The sequence below is a fragment of the Ascaphus truei genome, chromosome 8 (assembly GCF_040206685.1).
Source record: "Ascaphus truei isolate aAscTru1 chromosome 8, aAscTru1.hap1, whole genome shotgun sequence".
NCBI lineage: Eukaryota > Metazoa > Chordata > Amphibia > Anura > Ascaphidae > Ascaphus > Ascaphus truei.
In genome coordinates this window covers 30,426,561-30,442,051 of record NC_134490.1, presented here as the reverse complement: position 1 = coordinate 30,442,051, position 15,491 = coordinate 30,426,561, and the positions used below count along the sequence as shown (strand labels likewise).

The 15,491-nt window shown below is 46.4% G+C and overlaps 1 protein-coding gene across 3 annotated transcripts in view; it reads left to right on the top strand.

Annotated features, from left to right (window-relative positions):
- Positions 1-708: 708 nt before the first annotated feature.
- ANO8 (anoctamin 8) overlaps positions 709-15,491 on the top strand; it is a 62,613-nt gene continuing 47,830 nt past the window's right edge. For 2 of the 3 annotated variants that reach the window (XM_075611099.1, XM_075611096.1), the window contains exon 1: positions 709-951. In XM_075611099.1, the coding sequence (XP_075467214.1) occupies positions 837-951 (115 nt within the window). In that variant the 5' untranslated portion in view covers positions 709-836. Of the gene's footprint in view, positions 952-11,608; positions 11,695-15,491 lie in introns of those variants that run through there. The other variant, XM_075611097.1, reaches the window with a different exon arrangement.

Here is a 15,491-nt window from a genome sequence, read left to right as displayed (position 1 = left end):
AAGACCAGCACAGACCCAGAAAAAGTCTTGACCTGTCATAAACCCAATATATTGTATTTTTACATTCAAACTGTTGCCACATTAACCCCTGAAACACCAGATTGATTAAATTCATAATATCTCATGATATTATCATGACAAATTATATGGTGCAGTAGGAGGAGTTATAGGGAGTGGTTATATGAAGCAATAGGAGGAGTTACAGGGAGCGGTTATGTGGAGCAATAGGAGGAGTTATAGAGAGTAGTTATATGGGGCAATAGGAGGAGGCATGATATGGAGATATAGGAGGCATGATAGGAAGCAATATGAAGCAGTAGGAGAGGTTATAGGGAGCAGTTATTTGCTTGCACCTGATTTACTTGAGAAACAAACTGAAGCATGTATCAACATCTCTGAGCTGTAACACAGGTGCAAGAAGCAAGACCAGATTTATTACAAAGTTGGGGGGGGGAAATATTGAGAATTCTGATGCTGTTTTTTTTTTTACAGACTTTGCTAAATAACGTCAGGTTACTTTTTGCTACTCTTTGTATACATGATCTTGTGTGTGTGTTTATATATATTTATATATTTTTTTGCACTGCTGCATTATAATATATATATAAAATGCAGCAGTGCAAAAAAAATAATAAAGCAGTGGGGAGGGCACTAGAAGCGAAGTATTGGGTGTGTGAGACTCCTTGCTAGCTCAGGCAGTGTCCCTGACTTCCTTTGTCCCTCCTCTCTGGCTCTGCACAGCACACAGGAGTGACAGCAGCCCTGCAGCCCCGCAGCCCCAATGACAGCGGGGACCCCACTAACCAAACCCATGCCATCCTGATCCCGGCCCCAGCATGCCGGAGACTGGCAGCAGCAGCAGCACAGACCCCGACAAAGCCAGGAGAGCCCAGCTGGATGGGGAGAGGGCAGAGCAGACTGGTAGCCAGCATGCCACCGCTGGGGTACTGGGTAAGGCTGGAGCTCCTGGTGCCAGCTTAGAATAAAGCCTGGGAATAAACAGGGGGGCAGATCTGTGCAGGACCTTCTGTAATGTGTGGGATCTGACATGTGTATAAGGATACAGCATATACATTGGCCTCCTATCCTGCTCCCTGTATTGCACTGACCATGCATAGGATAGTGTAACGATGTGCACAGTTAAACCTTGAATATAAGGGCTGCACGGGATGCAGATATGTGGAGAACCTTTTACCATGTATCATCTGACATGTTATATACATATAGTAATGGTGTGCACAGTAAAACCTTTATTTTATGGGTAAATAGGATCCACATATGTGGGAGATCTCCTGTAATGTAGGTACCGGATCCGAGTGACATGTGGGTAAGGGTATATACACTGGGACCTTGTTCTTCTCCCTGGACTGGTCATGCATAGGATATATACATATAGTAATGACCTTCTGTAATGTATGGGATCTGACGTGTATAAGGGTACTGCATATATATGTCTCCCTGCACTGGTCATGCTCTGGGAATATATACAGAGCCTATAATAATGATTTGTACCGTTAAACCTTGAGTATGAATGTACTTGTGTGCTGAATGGGATCTGACATGTAAGGGAACTGCAAAGAACATTGAGATCTTGTTCTTCTCCCTGTTCTCTTTTTCTTCCCACTGGCCATGGATGAGATATACTGTATGCACAGAGTCAATCTAAGGGTATATAGGGGACAGAGCTGTGCAGGACCTTCTCTGATGTACAATATGGGATCTGACTCGTCTATTAGCGTATATTAATTGGCCTCTGATACAGAGTGAAGATGTGAACAGTTAAACCTTGAACATAAGAGGGGGTATATAGATTGATGTCTTGTTCTGCACCGCACTGGCCATGCATAAGATATATACATATAGTAATGGTGTGCATAGGGTGCAGACTTGTCGAACGGCTTCTGTAATTCTATGGGATCTGACATTGCATGTGTATACGGTTATATGCATTGGCATCTTGTTCTTCTCCCTGCATTGTACTGGTCATTTTTGTATATATATACATAGAGTAGTGATGTGCACAGCTAAGCCTTGAATATAAGGGTGTATATAGGGGGAAGATCTGTGCAGGATCTTCTGTAACATATGGGATGTGACATTGAATGTGTATAAGGTTATATATATGGGCATCTTGTTTTTCTCCCTGCATTGCACTGACCATGCACATACATACTATATAGTAATGATGTGTATAAGGGTATATACAGTACATTGGCCTCCTACCTCTGCATTGCACTGACCATGCACATACATACTATATAGTAATGATGTGTATAAGGGTATATACATTGGCCTCCTACCTCTGCATTGCACTTGGCTGCACTTGGAGTATTTACATCTAGTAATGATGTCCACAGTTACACCTTAAATCTAAGGGTCTGTAGAATTGATGTGCATTGCTGAACTTTGGGAGCACAGAGGCGTGTCTGATCTGAGCAGCACCTCCTTACATTTAGGGGATGTGACCTTGCATGTGGGTTAGTGTGCACCATCCTTCTCTTCCTTTCCATGCATTGCACTGGCCATGGTTTTCCACTACTGCTGTGCGCAGTTATGCCCTGACTTCCAGACTGGATGGGAATGGGAAGGCGGATGCACTATGAGCACGTGTTAACCCGTAAATGCAGTGAATGTGTTATCTTGCTAATAGGCATGTAAGTTATGCTACCCTCTTTCCCCCCCACCCCCCCCCCCCCGTCCCATTGTACTGCGCTAAGGAGTATATTGGTGCCTTCTCGGCAATGCGTTGCCGGCCCACTTACAGCGATGGGGATAATGGCAAAAAGAGGGCTGGATTGATAAAACATTAATATTTTATTTCGCATTGTTAACCCGATAAGCTTGGGGAGCGCAGAGACGTCAACTTCAGAGGGCTGAAATCAGGGAGATTTTGGGATTCTGGCCACCAAATATATTTATTATTTATTTATAAAATGTTTTACCAGGAAGTAATACATTGAGAGTTACCTCTCGTTTTCAACTATGTCCTGGGCACAGAGTTAGGCCGAGTCCATAGAAGGACAGGCCGTGCTGAGCCGTGCGGACGCTCCGCGCTGAGCCCCTGCATCCTCAATGAGGATGCCTTTAGAGGGGGCTCACGCGAGCGTCCGCCGGCGTGCTGAGGCGCTGGAGTTTTCAGCCGAGCGCCAATCTGTTTTTCAGCGCGCTGTCGGCTGAAAACATCCAATCAGCGCGGAGCTGCGTCAACGTCATGGCGCCGTGATGTCGGCGCCGTGACGTCGACGTCAGTGCGTCGCAGGCGATTGGCCCAGCGACGTCACTGCCCTGCCTCCCTCAGTCTCCCCCCGCCTCCGATCGCGCCCGCTGGCTCGCCTGCATGGGCATGAAATCGCGCAGATATCAGCAGGCGAGCCTCAGCGTCAGCGCGGCTCAGAACTCCTCACCCCTCTATGGCCCGGGCCTAAAGATGACAAGTACATGGTTACATTAAATGAACAGGGTAGACATTATATACAAGACATTGCCTGCACAGTTAAAGATAATATGTTATAGGCGAATGTAACAGTTACCGACCAGATTACAATGTGAGGCAGCATTAGTTTTGAAAGAACTTAGACTGGTGGTGGCTGTGAGAGTCTCTGGTAGACTGTTCCAGTTTTGGGGTACACGGTAAGAGAAGGAGGAGCGGCCGGATACTTTGTTGAACCTTGGGACCGTGAACAGTCTTTTAAATGGCATTTAAATGGAAAAAGTGCCGATTTTTATAAGTGAAACTCCATTGAAGTCGATGAGACGCTGATACCTGAAATCAGTGAGACTCACAGAAAATGGATGAACCCGGCCTTAACTTGTAGGTGTGTGAAACTGTAGGGGTGTGTTAATCTGTAGGTGTGTAACTTGTACGTGTGTATAACTGTAGGTGTGTGAAACTGTAGGGGTGTGTTAATCTGTAGGTGTGTAACTTGTACGTGTGTATAACTGTAGGTGTGTGTAACTGTAGGTGTGTGTAACTTTTAGGTGTGTGTAGCTGTAGGTGTGTGTGTAACTTGTAGATGTGTGTAATTATAGGTGTGTGTAAGTATAGGTGCGTGTGTAACTTGTAGATGTGTGTAACTAGGGGTGTGTGTAACTTGTAGGTGTGTGTAACGTGTAGATGTGTGTATAACTACAGGTGTATGTAAGTATAAGCATGTGTGTAACTTGTAGATGTGTGTAACTTGTAGGTGTGTGTAACGTGTAGATGTGTGTATAACTACAGGTGTATGTAAGTATAAGCATGTGTGTAACTTGTAGATGTGTGTAACTTGTAGATGTGTGTAACTTGTAGGTGTGTGTAAATATAGGTGTGTGTGTAACTTGTAGAGGTGTGTGTAACTTGTAGGCGTGTGTAACGTGTAGGTGTGTAGTAAGGTGGCTGGATGTAAATTGTCCTTGGTTCTTAGCTAGCGTCCATAGTAAGTGCGATGGCGTGAGCGACGCACACAAAAGCCTGTAAGGCAATGCGCGCGGCCATAGAGCGCACGCGTGCACGAGCGAGACGGCGCAAGCAATTTTTCGTGAGACAAAATATTTTGATTGTGTCTCACGACGGCCGGGTCACGTGCGATTCAGCCAATGAGGGCGTACCGCTCACGTGATGTCACGGGCACGCCCCCAAACATGGAATTGGAGCTGCTCTTTGTCGCGTCTCCTCCTCCAGACCCCACAGGCCACGGCTCGGCTGTGCTGCAGGCGCGCGTGACGTCACGCGCCTTCCTACAACGTCAGGGCTTTGATATTAAATTCTCGGGTACTTAAAGCAGTAGCCTGCCACAAACATGAGTTTAACGCATGTAACGCCACTATCTGACCCCTGCTTGACCATGCCCTGCTCCTTAATGGTTTTCTTAAGCTCCACTGTATGATGTTATTGTGGCAACTTACAGACAGCAACGGGCAGTGCAGAAATCTCGAGGCCTCCATTTTAACCTCCCACAACTGCCCGTATCTCCTGAACGGAGCATCAGATCTTAAAAATAAAAACAGCCCCTGAAAGGGTAAGAAGAGATTTAAAATAAAAAAAAGCAAATATGAATAAAATTAGCAAAAAAAAAAAACAAAGGGCCCCGTGACGTGAAGGTTAATATGATAACCCTTTCAGTCTTAGAATAAGAAAGGGGGAGTCTGCATGCACAGTATGCAGCATGTGAGGCGTGTTGTCAGTGTTCAGGGCTCGATCCCATACAATAACATATACTGAAATTCCCAGACATCGAAAGCCCTCAGAAACAAGACTTTTCTTTTTAATGCTTATTGCATCATTTTAGATACATTTATTCACTTTGAAACTTCAGTCCTATAGTAAATATCATAGGATGTGCAACGCACGCTACTTGTGGTAGGAGCTGCTATCTAAGGCTAAGGCTGCGCTTATAGTAAGCGCAACGGAGCGACGATTTGGTCGCGATTGCTGGAAATCATCTCTATTTGATTTTTCCAGCGACTGTATCCTGACTGTCGCCGTCGCCGGCACGATAAGCGTAGCCTAAGCTTATAGTCCCGGCGACGCGACCGTGTGACGTCATCCATCGCTGATGCCATAGCGATTTCTGCCTATAGTGTAGGAGACAAGAGATGGCGACCAGGGGGCGTGGCCGTGAGCAGTTCGCCGTCATTGGCTGAACCGCTCACGTGCCCTCTGACGTCACGCGGCAGTCGGCAAAAAAAAAATCAATTTTCATTAACTTAAGCGATTTTGGTCACTGTGTCGCTCCGTCGCGCTGTAGACTATAATCGCACGTGCCGGATTGCATTAACTTGCTTTGACCCGGCGTTGACGTAGCCAGGACTATAAGCGCGTTTATAGGGAAGTGACGGCGCGCGCAACAAACCTTTTCTCTATGAGGCCGCCCATAGTGCGCGCAACCGCGCGAGCGATTCTCGAGAAGACAACTAATTTTGTATTTGCCGATCGATGGCTGGATCACGTGCGCGGGTCAGCCAATGAGGGCGAACCGCTCACGTGACGTCACGTCTACGCCTCCCCGTCGCGCAAACCCAAAGAGCAGAAATCGCTCGAGCGACAGGAGCTCGCGGCGCTATGCGCTCCGTCGCGTGTGCCCTCTATATACGCGGCCTAACAGCGAAAATATTCCTATGCTGCAGTGATCAAGGCTGAGTTACAGGGCAGTTTGTAGAAAAACCTCAATAGCAGCCATCTTTAATACGCCCAGGAAAAAATGTTTGATGTCTCCAATACAGAAAAATATTGCATTATTTCTCAATTTTGTACATACAAAAACCATTTACATGGGGCAGCCACTTTAATAGGCTGAGGGGACCCGTGGACTGTATTTATTTCCTGGACAGCATATTGAATCAGCAACATTTTGTATTGTTTCATGTTACATGTTAACACTTAAACCATATTACCTAGAGTGAGAGTTTCTTTCAACCAGGGGGGTTTCTAGGATCTCTTGGGTAGCCCAGGCGTTCCTTAAGGGTTCCCTGCAATTTTCAGGTCATTTTAAAATTGTACCACATACAGAAGAATTTACAATGCATCTGATTTCAGACGCGCTACTAGAGAGGGTTGGGGTTCCTTACAATGCATCTGATCTCAGACGCGCTATTAGAGAGGGTTTGGGTTCCTTACATTGCATCTGATCTCAGATGCGCTACTAGAGAGGGTTGGGGTTCCTTACAATGCATCTGATCTCAGACACGCTACTAGAGAGGGTTGGGGTTCCTTACAATGCATCTGATTTCAGACGCGCTACTAGAGAGGGTTGGGGTTCCTTACAATGCATCTGATCTCAGACGCGCTATTAGAGAGGGTTGGGGTTCCTAACAATGTATCTGATCTCAGACGCGCTATTAGAGAGGGTTGGGGTTCCTTACAATGCATCTGACCTCAGACGCGCTATTAGAGAGGGATGGGGTTCCTTACAATGCATCTGACCTCAGTCGCGCTATTAGAGAGGGTTGGGGTTCCTTACAATGCATCTGATCTCAGACACGCTATTAGAGAGGGTTGGGGTTCCTTACAATGCATCTGATCTCAGACGCGCTATTAGAGAGGGTTGGGGTTCCTTACAATGCATCTGACCTCAGACGCGCTATTAGAGAGGGTTGGGGTTCCTTACAATGCATCTGACCTCAGACGCACTATTAGAGAGGGTTGGAGTTCCTTACATTGCATCTGATCTCAGACGCGCTATTGAAGATGTTTGGGGTTCTGCAGAATTTCACAATATAATTATAGGTTTCCTTAACCAAAAAAGTTAGAAACCACTGTCTTAGGGGATGGGTGTGTAGGTGAATGTGACGTATAGGCTCATTAATAATTATACAGAACGATCTTGTGTAGGTCCCTGAAATGCTTTCCTGTACTTGACCCTTCATTAAAAACCCATACATTTCACACTCATTGCAATGGGTGACCCGCCCTGTGGCAGTGGAAGGGTTAAAAACAAACGGCAGGAAAAACTGGACATCTACTCTGTATTATTCTAATACCCAGAACGCTTTGGGTCAAATGTACGTTCTTGCCTTTGAAGTGGGTGATCCCTGGTTCGAATGCCAGTGTCAGCTCTTCTTGTGCCCTTGGGTAAGCCACAAACTCCCTGTTCCTCAGTCATCGAAATTAGACTGTAAGCTCTGCGGGGGCAACATTCCTCATGCAGCGCCATATAAGAAGAATGAAAATATTATAATATCCTTTTAATAATATTTTATCCTCTTGATAATAACGTGTTATCTGGGCTATTCTCGTGGGGGAGCGGTGTTCCGCAATATTTTTAAAGGATCACCAAGAAACTCCATATAGTGAATAGAAAATAATTAACAGGGATTTCTCAACTCCTGTCCTCAAGGTCCCCTAACAGGTCAGGTTTTCAGGATATCCCTACTTCAGCATAGGTGGCTCAATCAGTGGCTCAGTAAAAGAGCCAGCTTCAGCACAGGTAACTCAATCAGTGGCTTCGTGGATATCCCGAAAACTTGACCTGTTGGGAGGTGTGGAGCACTGAAGTGGAGGACCCCTGTTTTAGGAACAGGGCTGGATTTCAATTAGTTATTGTAGCTGCCCCGTACATTAACATGTCCTTGCTTAGGGCTCTGGAAGCTTTTTACTGACACAAACACCACTGACTATCATTATGAATGAATGTAGTTCTGCTGCTTTGCAGAACAGTGAAGCTCGCAGCAGAAGATTAACTCATTCACTGCCAGAGGCGCCCCCTGCATCTTGTCGGCCGGCTGGGTAACCAGAATGCGGTAACTTCTAGCAGGAGCGTCGCTATGTCCAGCAGCGAATGTAATACCCGAGCTCATCGCTTTCTCCGTAACGTGATCCGCACACTGGGTCTTCCTTACTAACCGCAGAGGCAAGATGTTTGCTGTGTCTTGGGATAGGGTTACACGCGTGTTACGCTCAACTCAGATAGTCCTATCAAGGACATGGCTTCCCGTTTGAAAGGATATTCATGTTGATTAATGAGGCAGCCCCTTTTAGGGCTAGCTCACACTGCCTGCTACACGACGTGCGCACGCTTACGTGCGTGCGCACGTTCGGCACTCTTTGGTGCTAGTGGACGAGAGTTGTCACACTAGAAACTGCTTGTGGCGGCAAAGCACAGCGTTGACGCTGCGACATTGTGCCGACACCACCCAAATGGAAATTTCGGGCCGCAGTCGCGTCACGTGAGCTGGTTCAGCCAATAAAGGCGGACCAGCTCCGTGAGGCGTTCGTCACGCCCCACCGTCACGCCCCCAATCGCCGCGACCCAGCTCCTGCAGCTTGCTCACAGATCGCTGGGCTGCAGGAGCGCGCGGCGAACGTGCGCGGCCGTAGCAGCCTGTGCGAGCTCGGCCTTAGGGCCAGAGTTAACTAATGGCAGTGGCATGTTTAATGGGTTAAATACATATCGGCAACATAAAAAATGTGGTTCTCTGAGAGATATTAGCGCTTGACACATTAAGTGTCCGGGAGGTTAAAATGGTGCTCTCCCCAGAGCCCAGTGCAGTATAAATGTTACCATGGCAACCACAGACGCTAAAGATGAAAAAAAGAAATCATTATTTTCAACAATAAAAATACATTTAAAAAAGAGCAGGACATGCGGAGGGGGAAGATACTAACATTGTATGAGTTCAACTTATGTAGGGTTCTGGGGGGGAGATTGCTGCTGTAACCGTCTTTTTTTTTAACTGGTTAAAACGAGGGTCCGGGACCCCCTGCTTCCGAGATACTAACCTCTGTAGGTGATGCCGGTATCTCCTTCATGTTTCAATGTCCCTCTTCACGTGGGCCAATAGGAAGCCGCAGGAATTACTTTACCGCTTCGTATTGGCCTGGAAGACGCGTGAAATTAGCATGTAAAGCCGCCATTATGTTAGCCCCAACAAGGCCCGTTGGAGCAGCTACCTGCAGTGATACCGCCCCATACCCCCCACCCACCCTACGGAAGTAAACATCTCTGGTAGCAACGGGTCCCCAGAGCTGAAATGAATGTGGTTCAGCTCCGGAGACCCCCTGCTTCAATCTGATAACTATAAAGTAAAAATAAAGCAAGAAATTCAACCTGGCGTGATGCTTTAAAGGGGGTGAATCTTTCTAAGGAAGCCGTCTCCTTGTTCCAGTACTGCGGCAGAAAACGGGCATTTCATCCCAAATTATTCCGGCCCCACTCTGTGTGATTAGCCTCCTATGGCAGAAGTGGCCAACTCCTGTCCTCAAGTGCCACGAATAGATCAGGTTTTAAGTAGGCTAACCAAATGTCCCGGTTTAGCCGTGACAGTCCTGTTTTTTTAGTCCTCTGTCCCGACATTTTTTTCTATCCCGCTGGCGAGCGCCGACTGCGCATGCACGAAGAGCGATGGCCGACTGTGCATGCGAGATCGCCACTTGCCGGCCACAGTGCCGACCGTGCGGATGCGATCGGCACTGAGCATGCGTGATTGGCACTTGCCGGCTGCTCGTACGCATGCGTTTGCACATGCGCAGCCGGGCAAGTGCCGATCACGCATGCGCACGAGCAGCCGGCCGGTAATCGCTCTTCGAACATGCGCAGTCGATGCTCACCATTCGCGCATGCGCTGTCGATGCTCACCATTCGCGCATGCGCAGTCGATGCTCACCATTCGCGCATGCGCAGTCGATGCTCACCATTCGCGTATGCGCAGCAGGCGAGTGCCGACTGTGCATGCGTGACATTTGCCGGGACAAATATGGTCACTGTAGTTTTAAGGATATTCCTGCTTCAGCACAGATACCTCAATCAGTGGCTCAGTCAACGACTGATTGAGCCACCCGTGCTGAAGCAGGGATATCCTTAAAACCTGGCCTGTTGGTGGGCCTTGAGGACTGGAGTTGGCCACCCCTTGCCTAGGGGATCTGCATCTTTAATGGACATATGTATTTTTTCAACCTCATCTACTATGTTACTATGTAATCCTTTCACTGCTTAACCTCCCCCTTTTGGGGTGTTAAGGGTGGGGGGGGGGAGGGTGTGCACCTCACATCTTTCCTCCGACTACTATTTCTTTATTTACGTATGACCGGGTCCAATTTGTTTTGAAAGAAAAAGTAGAATGTATTATTTATTACAGACAGGATTCAACCCCCCCAAGTTTTTGTTTTTTTTCCAAATTTCAGTTTTGAAAGCTGCAATATTGTATAAACTTTTCTAAAGTACTGTCCAAAAAGCTTTGCCCCCAATGCTTAATAATAATAATAATAACGGATTAATCAGACAAAGTACCACAAATGTATCCTCTCTAGGAAATTGTTTTGACGTGTGTTGCTGGGAAGGGGTTAATCAGTGAATGTATTTATAATTTACACAAGCACACACACACACACACACGATCCTTGAAGAGGATCGAAACGTTGGAATTTGTGTGAATACTCTGAATACAGTTTATTTGGACTTTACCTGGTGAGTGCTGTCTTTTTTAGCACCGTACATGCATTATTCAGCTTTATGGGCCAAGCACCGCTCTTATACCTATATTCCTAGGAGTGCCAGTGAGCTCTTTTGGAGATATATATATATATATATATATATATATATATATATATATATATATATATATATATATATATTATATATATATATATATGCTACATACACACACACGCATGCACACACATACATACATATACACACACATGAAAAATCTGCACTTTTTTATACTAGTATATATTATATGTATACTTATGTCCCTTTCGAGCATCTGGGCATCAGACAGTCGAGGTAGGAGTGCCGTCAGCACTACAAACATATATCTATATATCACACAAATATGCCTATATACGTATATGTGTATGTATATCTTTATTTATATAGCGCCCACAATGTACGCTGCGCTTTACAAAAGAGAGAAATATAATACAATAAGTGCAACAAGGTCAGACAATAGGAAAGGAAATCCCTGCCCCGGAGAGCTTACAATCTAAGGGGTATATATTTATATACACACATATAATAATGTAGACACTTAAAGATATAACATGACTTAGAATAAATAGACAGAATGTCTGTCTAAAATTTCCATCAACGCTCACACAGCTTTGACCTAATTTATGACCTAGTAGAAAATGAGCTTAGATGTATAATTTTTGCTGGGGACGAGGGGAGATCCGTAATCTGTCTGTAGGAGATTTTTCACCCCATGCCTCTCACAGCTGGGACAGCAGGATGCAGAATCCAGAGCGATGCAGCGCACATGACCTTAATCCAAGGAGCCAAGGTGAGTTAGGGGCTCTGGAGGAGGGAAGATGAAGGCAGGAAAGGATGCTGTGACAGCAGGCACACACACATACAGGCAAACAAACATACACGCACACACACATACAGGCAAACAAACACACAGGCACACAAACATGCAGGCAAACAAACACACCGGCACACAAACATACAGGCACATACAGGCACACAAACATACAGGCACATACAGGCACACAAACATACAGGCACACACACATGCAGGCACACAAACATACAGGCAAACAAACATACAGGCACACAAACATACATGCACACAAACATACAGGCACACAAACATGCAGGCAAACAAATACACCGGCACACAAACTTACAGGCACATACAGGCACATACAGGCACACAAACATACAGGCACATACAGGCACACAAACATACAGGCACACACACATGCAGGCACACAAACATACAGGCAAACAAACATACAGGCACACAAACATACATGCACACAAACATACAGGCACACAAACATACATGCACACAAACATACATGCACACAAACATACATGCACACAAACATACAGGCACACACACATGCAGGCACACACACACATGCAGGCAGGCACACACACACGTGCAAGCACACACACACATGCAGGCACACACACATACAGGCACACAAATGCAAGCACAGATGACATGAATACAAGGGAACGTGGCTGAATGTAATGTTTGGTAAATATAAATAGACAGAAAAGAGAGACATAACTAGATGGACAGACAGATTTATAGAGGAAGGATAGATGATAGGTAGAAAGATAGATTAATGGATAAATAGATACACATACAGACTGCAAACTGGAAAATAGATAGATTGATTGATCGATAGACTGATGTATACTGTAGGTAGATAGACATACAGGCTGCAAACTGGAAGATAAACAGACTGATAGATAGATAACACTAATACCACTTAGATTGTAAGCTCTCCGGGACATGGATTTCCTTTCTTATTATCTGACTTTGTTTCACTTAATATGTCTAAAACTGAGCTCCTCATATTTCCCCTAAATCTGTCCTAATATCCCCTTTTTTCATCACAGTAAACGGTATTATCATCTATCCTATCGCCAACGTATGTTGCTTAGGAGTGACATTTGACTCTTCCCTTTCCTTCTCCATTCACATTCACAGTATGGCTAAAATGTATCGCTACTTCCTCCGTAATATTGCCAAGTCCTACCCTTTCCTCTGTCAATCTACTGCTAAAACCCTAATGCATGGCCTTATCCTTTCCCATCTGGATTATTGTAACATACTGCTAGCAGGCCTCCCTGCCTCACAACTTTCTTCTTTGCAATCTTTCAAAATTTGTCTGCTAGAATAATGTCACTTTCTCCCAAAACTAAAATCTACTCATCTCCTCCTTAAATCCCATCAAGTTTCACATCACCTACAAAGCTCTCCTCCTTACCTTTAAGGCTCCCCACTTATCCTCCCTACATATCAGCTTTGATCTCTCATTATGTCCGTACTCGTTTCCCGCGCTCTACCCATAACTGTCTCCTCTCCACCCCTTTCACCTCTACTGATCTCTCTCGCCTTAAACCTTACTCACTGTCCTTTACCTGTGGAAGTCCCTCACACTCATTATACGTCAAGCACCCTCTCTCCCCACCTTTATATCAAACCTTAAAACTCACCTCTTAAATGAAGCTTCCCAATAGCCGGCACTCATGGCTACTGCCCCACCCACAGTAACTCCTACCAGCCATTGTGGCCAAGCATTGCAATCTACTGCACTTATACCCTCACCTGCTGTCTCTAAGTCTCCCAACATACCACTTAGATTGTAAGCTCCCTGGGGCAGGGATTTCCTTTCCTAATGTCTGATTTTGCTGAATATATTGTACTATAATTCCCTGTACTGTATTTTCTCTTTTTTTGTAAAGCGCTGACTACACTTTGGGGGCTATATAAATAGATAAATACATAAAGTTACTCTAAGGGGCTTAATCTATATCTGCAAAAGCAGTCTATTGGGTGTTTTTATGATGAATTTCCCAATTAACTTAAATGAGCAATTTAGTTATAAACTGCCCCAATCGGCTGCTTCGGTGGCTAATGCGTCTATTAGTATTATATTAATGTACTAGCTGATATACCCGGCGTTGCCCGTGATGTAATGTTCTGCCTCCCCCATCCTCCCTCTCAACTCCCTTCCCCTCCCTCTTCACAGCTGTTTAGGCTTCCCCCCCCTTCTCTCCTGACTCCCTCCCATCCCCCTCTCTCCTGACTCCCTCTCTCCCTCCCCCCTCTCTCCTGACTCCCTCTCCCCCCCTCTCTCCTGACTCCCTCTCTCCCTCCCCCCTCTCTCCTGACTCCCTCTCCCCCCCTCTCTCCTGACTCCCTCTCCCCCCCCCTCTCTCCTTACTCCCTCTCTCCCCCCCTCTCTCCTGACTCCCCCCCCCCTTTCTCCTGACTCCCTCCCCCCCTCTCTCCTGACTGAATACCACACCCCGCCTGTCCGCTGTGCTCCGCCATCTTACCGGGGGCAGCTGCAAGAGGAAGGGGGTCCTTCCGGAAGCTGCCTGCCCACTGCCTGTCCCTCCGCCGGGGAGGGAGGGAAGTGAGCGTTGGCGACTGGGGCAGGAGGGCCGCGCCGCGCTTCCCCTCCGTCCGGGAGCCGGTGGGGGAGAGGGAGGGGGAGAGAGAGAGAGAGTTGGGTGACGTCATAGAGCCACCAATCTGATTGGCCAGAGGCTGAGGACCAATCAGATTCACCGCAGCTAGTACCAACCTTTCGATTTTATATATTAAGATTACGGTTCTTCGCATTTATTTGGCTCTCTGTTCGTCAGTTGGTGATTTCGGGAGAGTGAATAGATTCAAACATCTGCAATTTTGATATCTGCCGCCCCTTGGCACCTACATGTGTCCTGCCGCCTCCTTGGTGCCGCCTGCCTTCTCCTTTGGAATCCCTGCCTCAAATGACGCCGTGGACGTCATCAACGTGACGGCGCACGGCAACGCAACGTCACGTTGCCATGGCAATTACGTTACCGTTTGACGTCCTGTTGGGACGGCTGTGGCGTCATTTGATGCAGGGATTCCAAAGGAGATGGCAGGCGGCACCAAGGAGGCGGTAGGACACATGTAGGTGCATTCCCATTAGGCCAGATAGGCTAGAGAGTGCGGCAAATGCATATGAGGGCGGAAATTTTTGCCGCCCCCAAAATTTTGCTACCCTATGCCCGGGCTTAATGGGAGATCCGCTATTGGCGCCGGGTCTGGTTCTCTCTGGGTTTAAATGTTAGATGCACAGAAATTGTTTAACAAGCTTCTTACATTTGACCATGTGCAGTTGCTTTGAATGCACTTTGCTCTGCTTTCATCAGTGACCAATATATGGAGCAGTTGGGGGAGGAGTTGTAGGGAGCGGTTATAGAAGCAGTTAAGGGAGGAGTTACAGGAGCAGTTAGGGGAGGAGTTGTAGGGAGCGGTTATAGAAGCAGTTAAGGGAGGAGTTACAGGAGCAGTTAGGGGAGGAGTTGTAGGGAGCAGTTAGAGGAGGAGTTATAGGGAAAACTTATAGGAGAAGTTAGGGAATGTTTTTATGCAAAGAAAAGAGATAACCTCCAAAGACACCGAACGTAGTAGATTCTGTTGTAATCTGCTGGACATTTAATTTCTTCCTAATTTCTCCAAATTACAAGATGATGAACACGGGCTAAACTAGGAGCCGTGGTAAATCGCCCAATTTCCGGGTGTCACGTACGGCACACCTGTGAGCACGTGATCTGCATACGGGACGAGGGTTAATA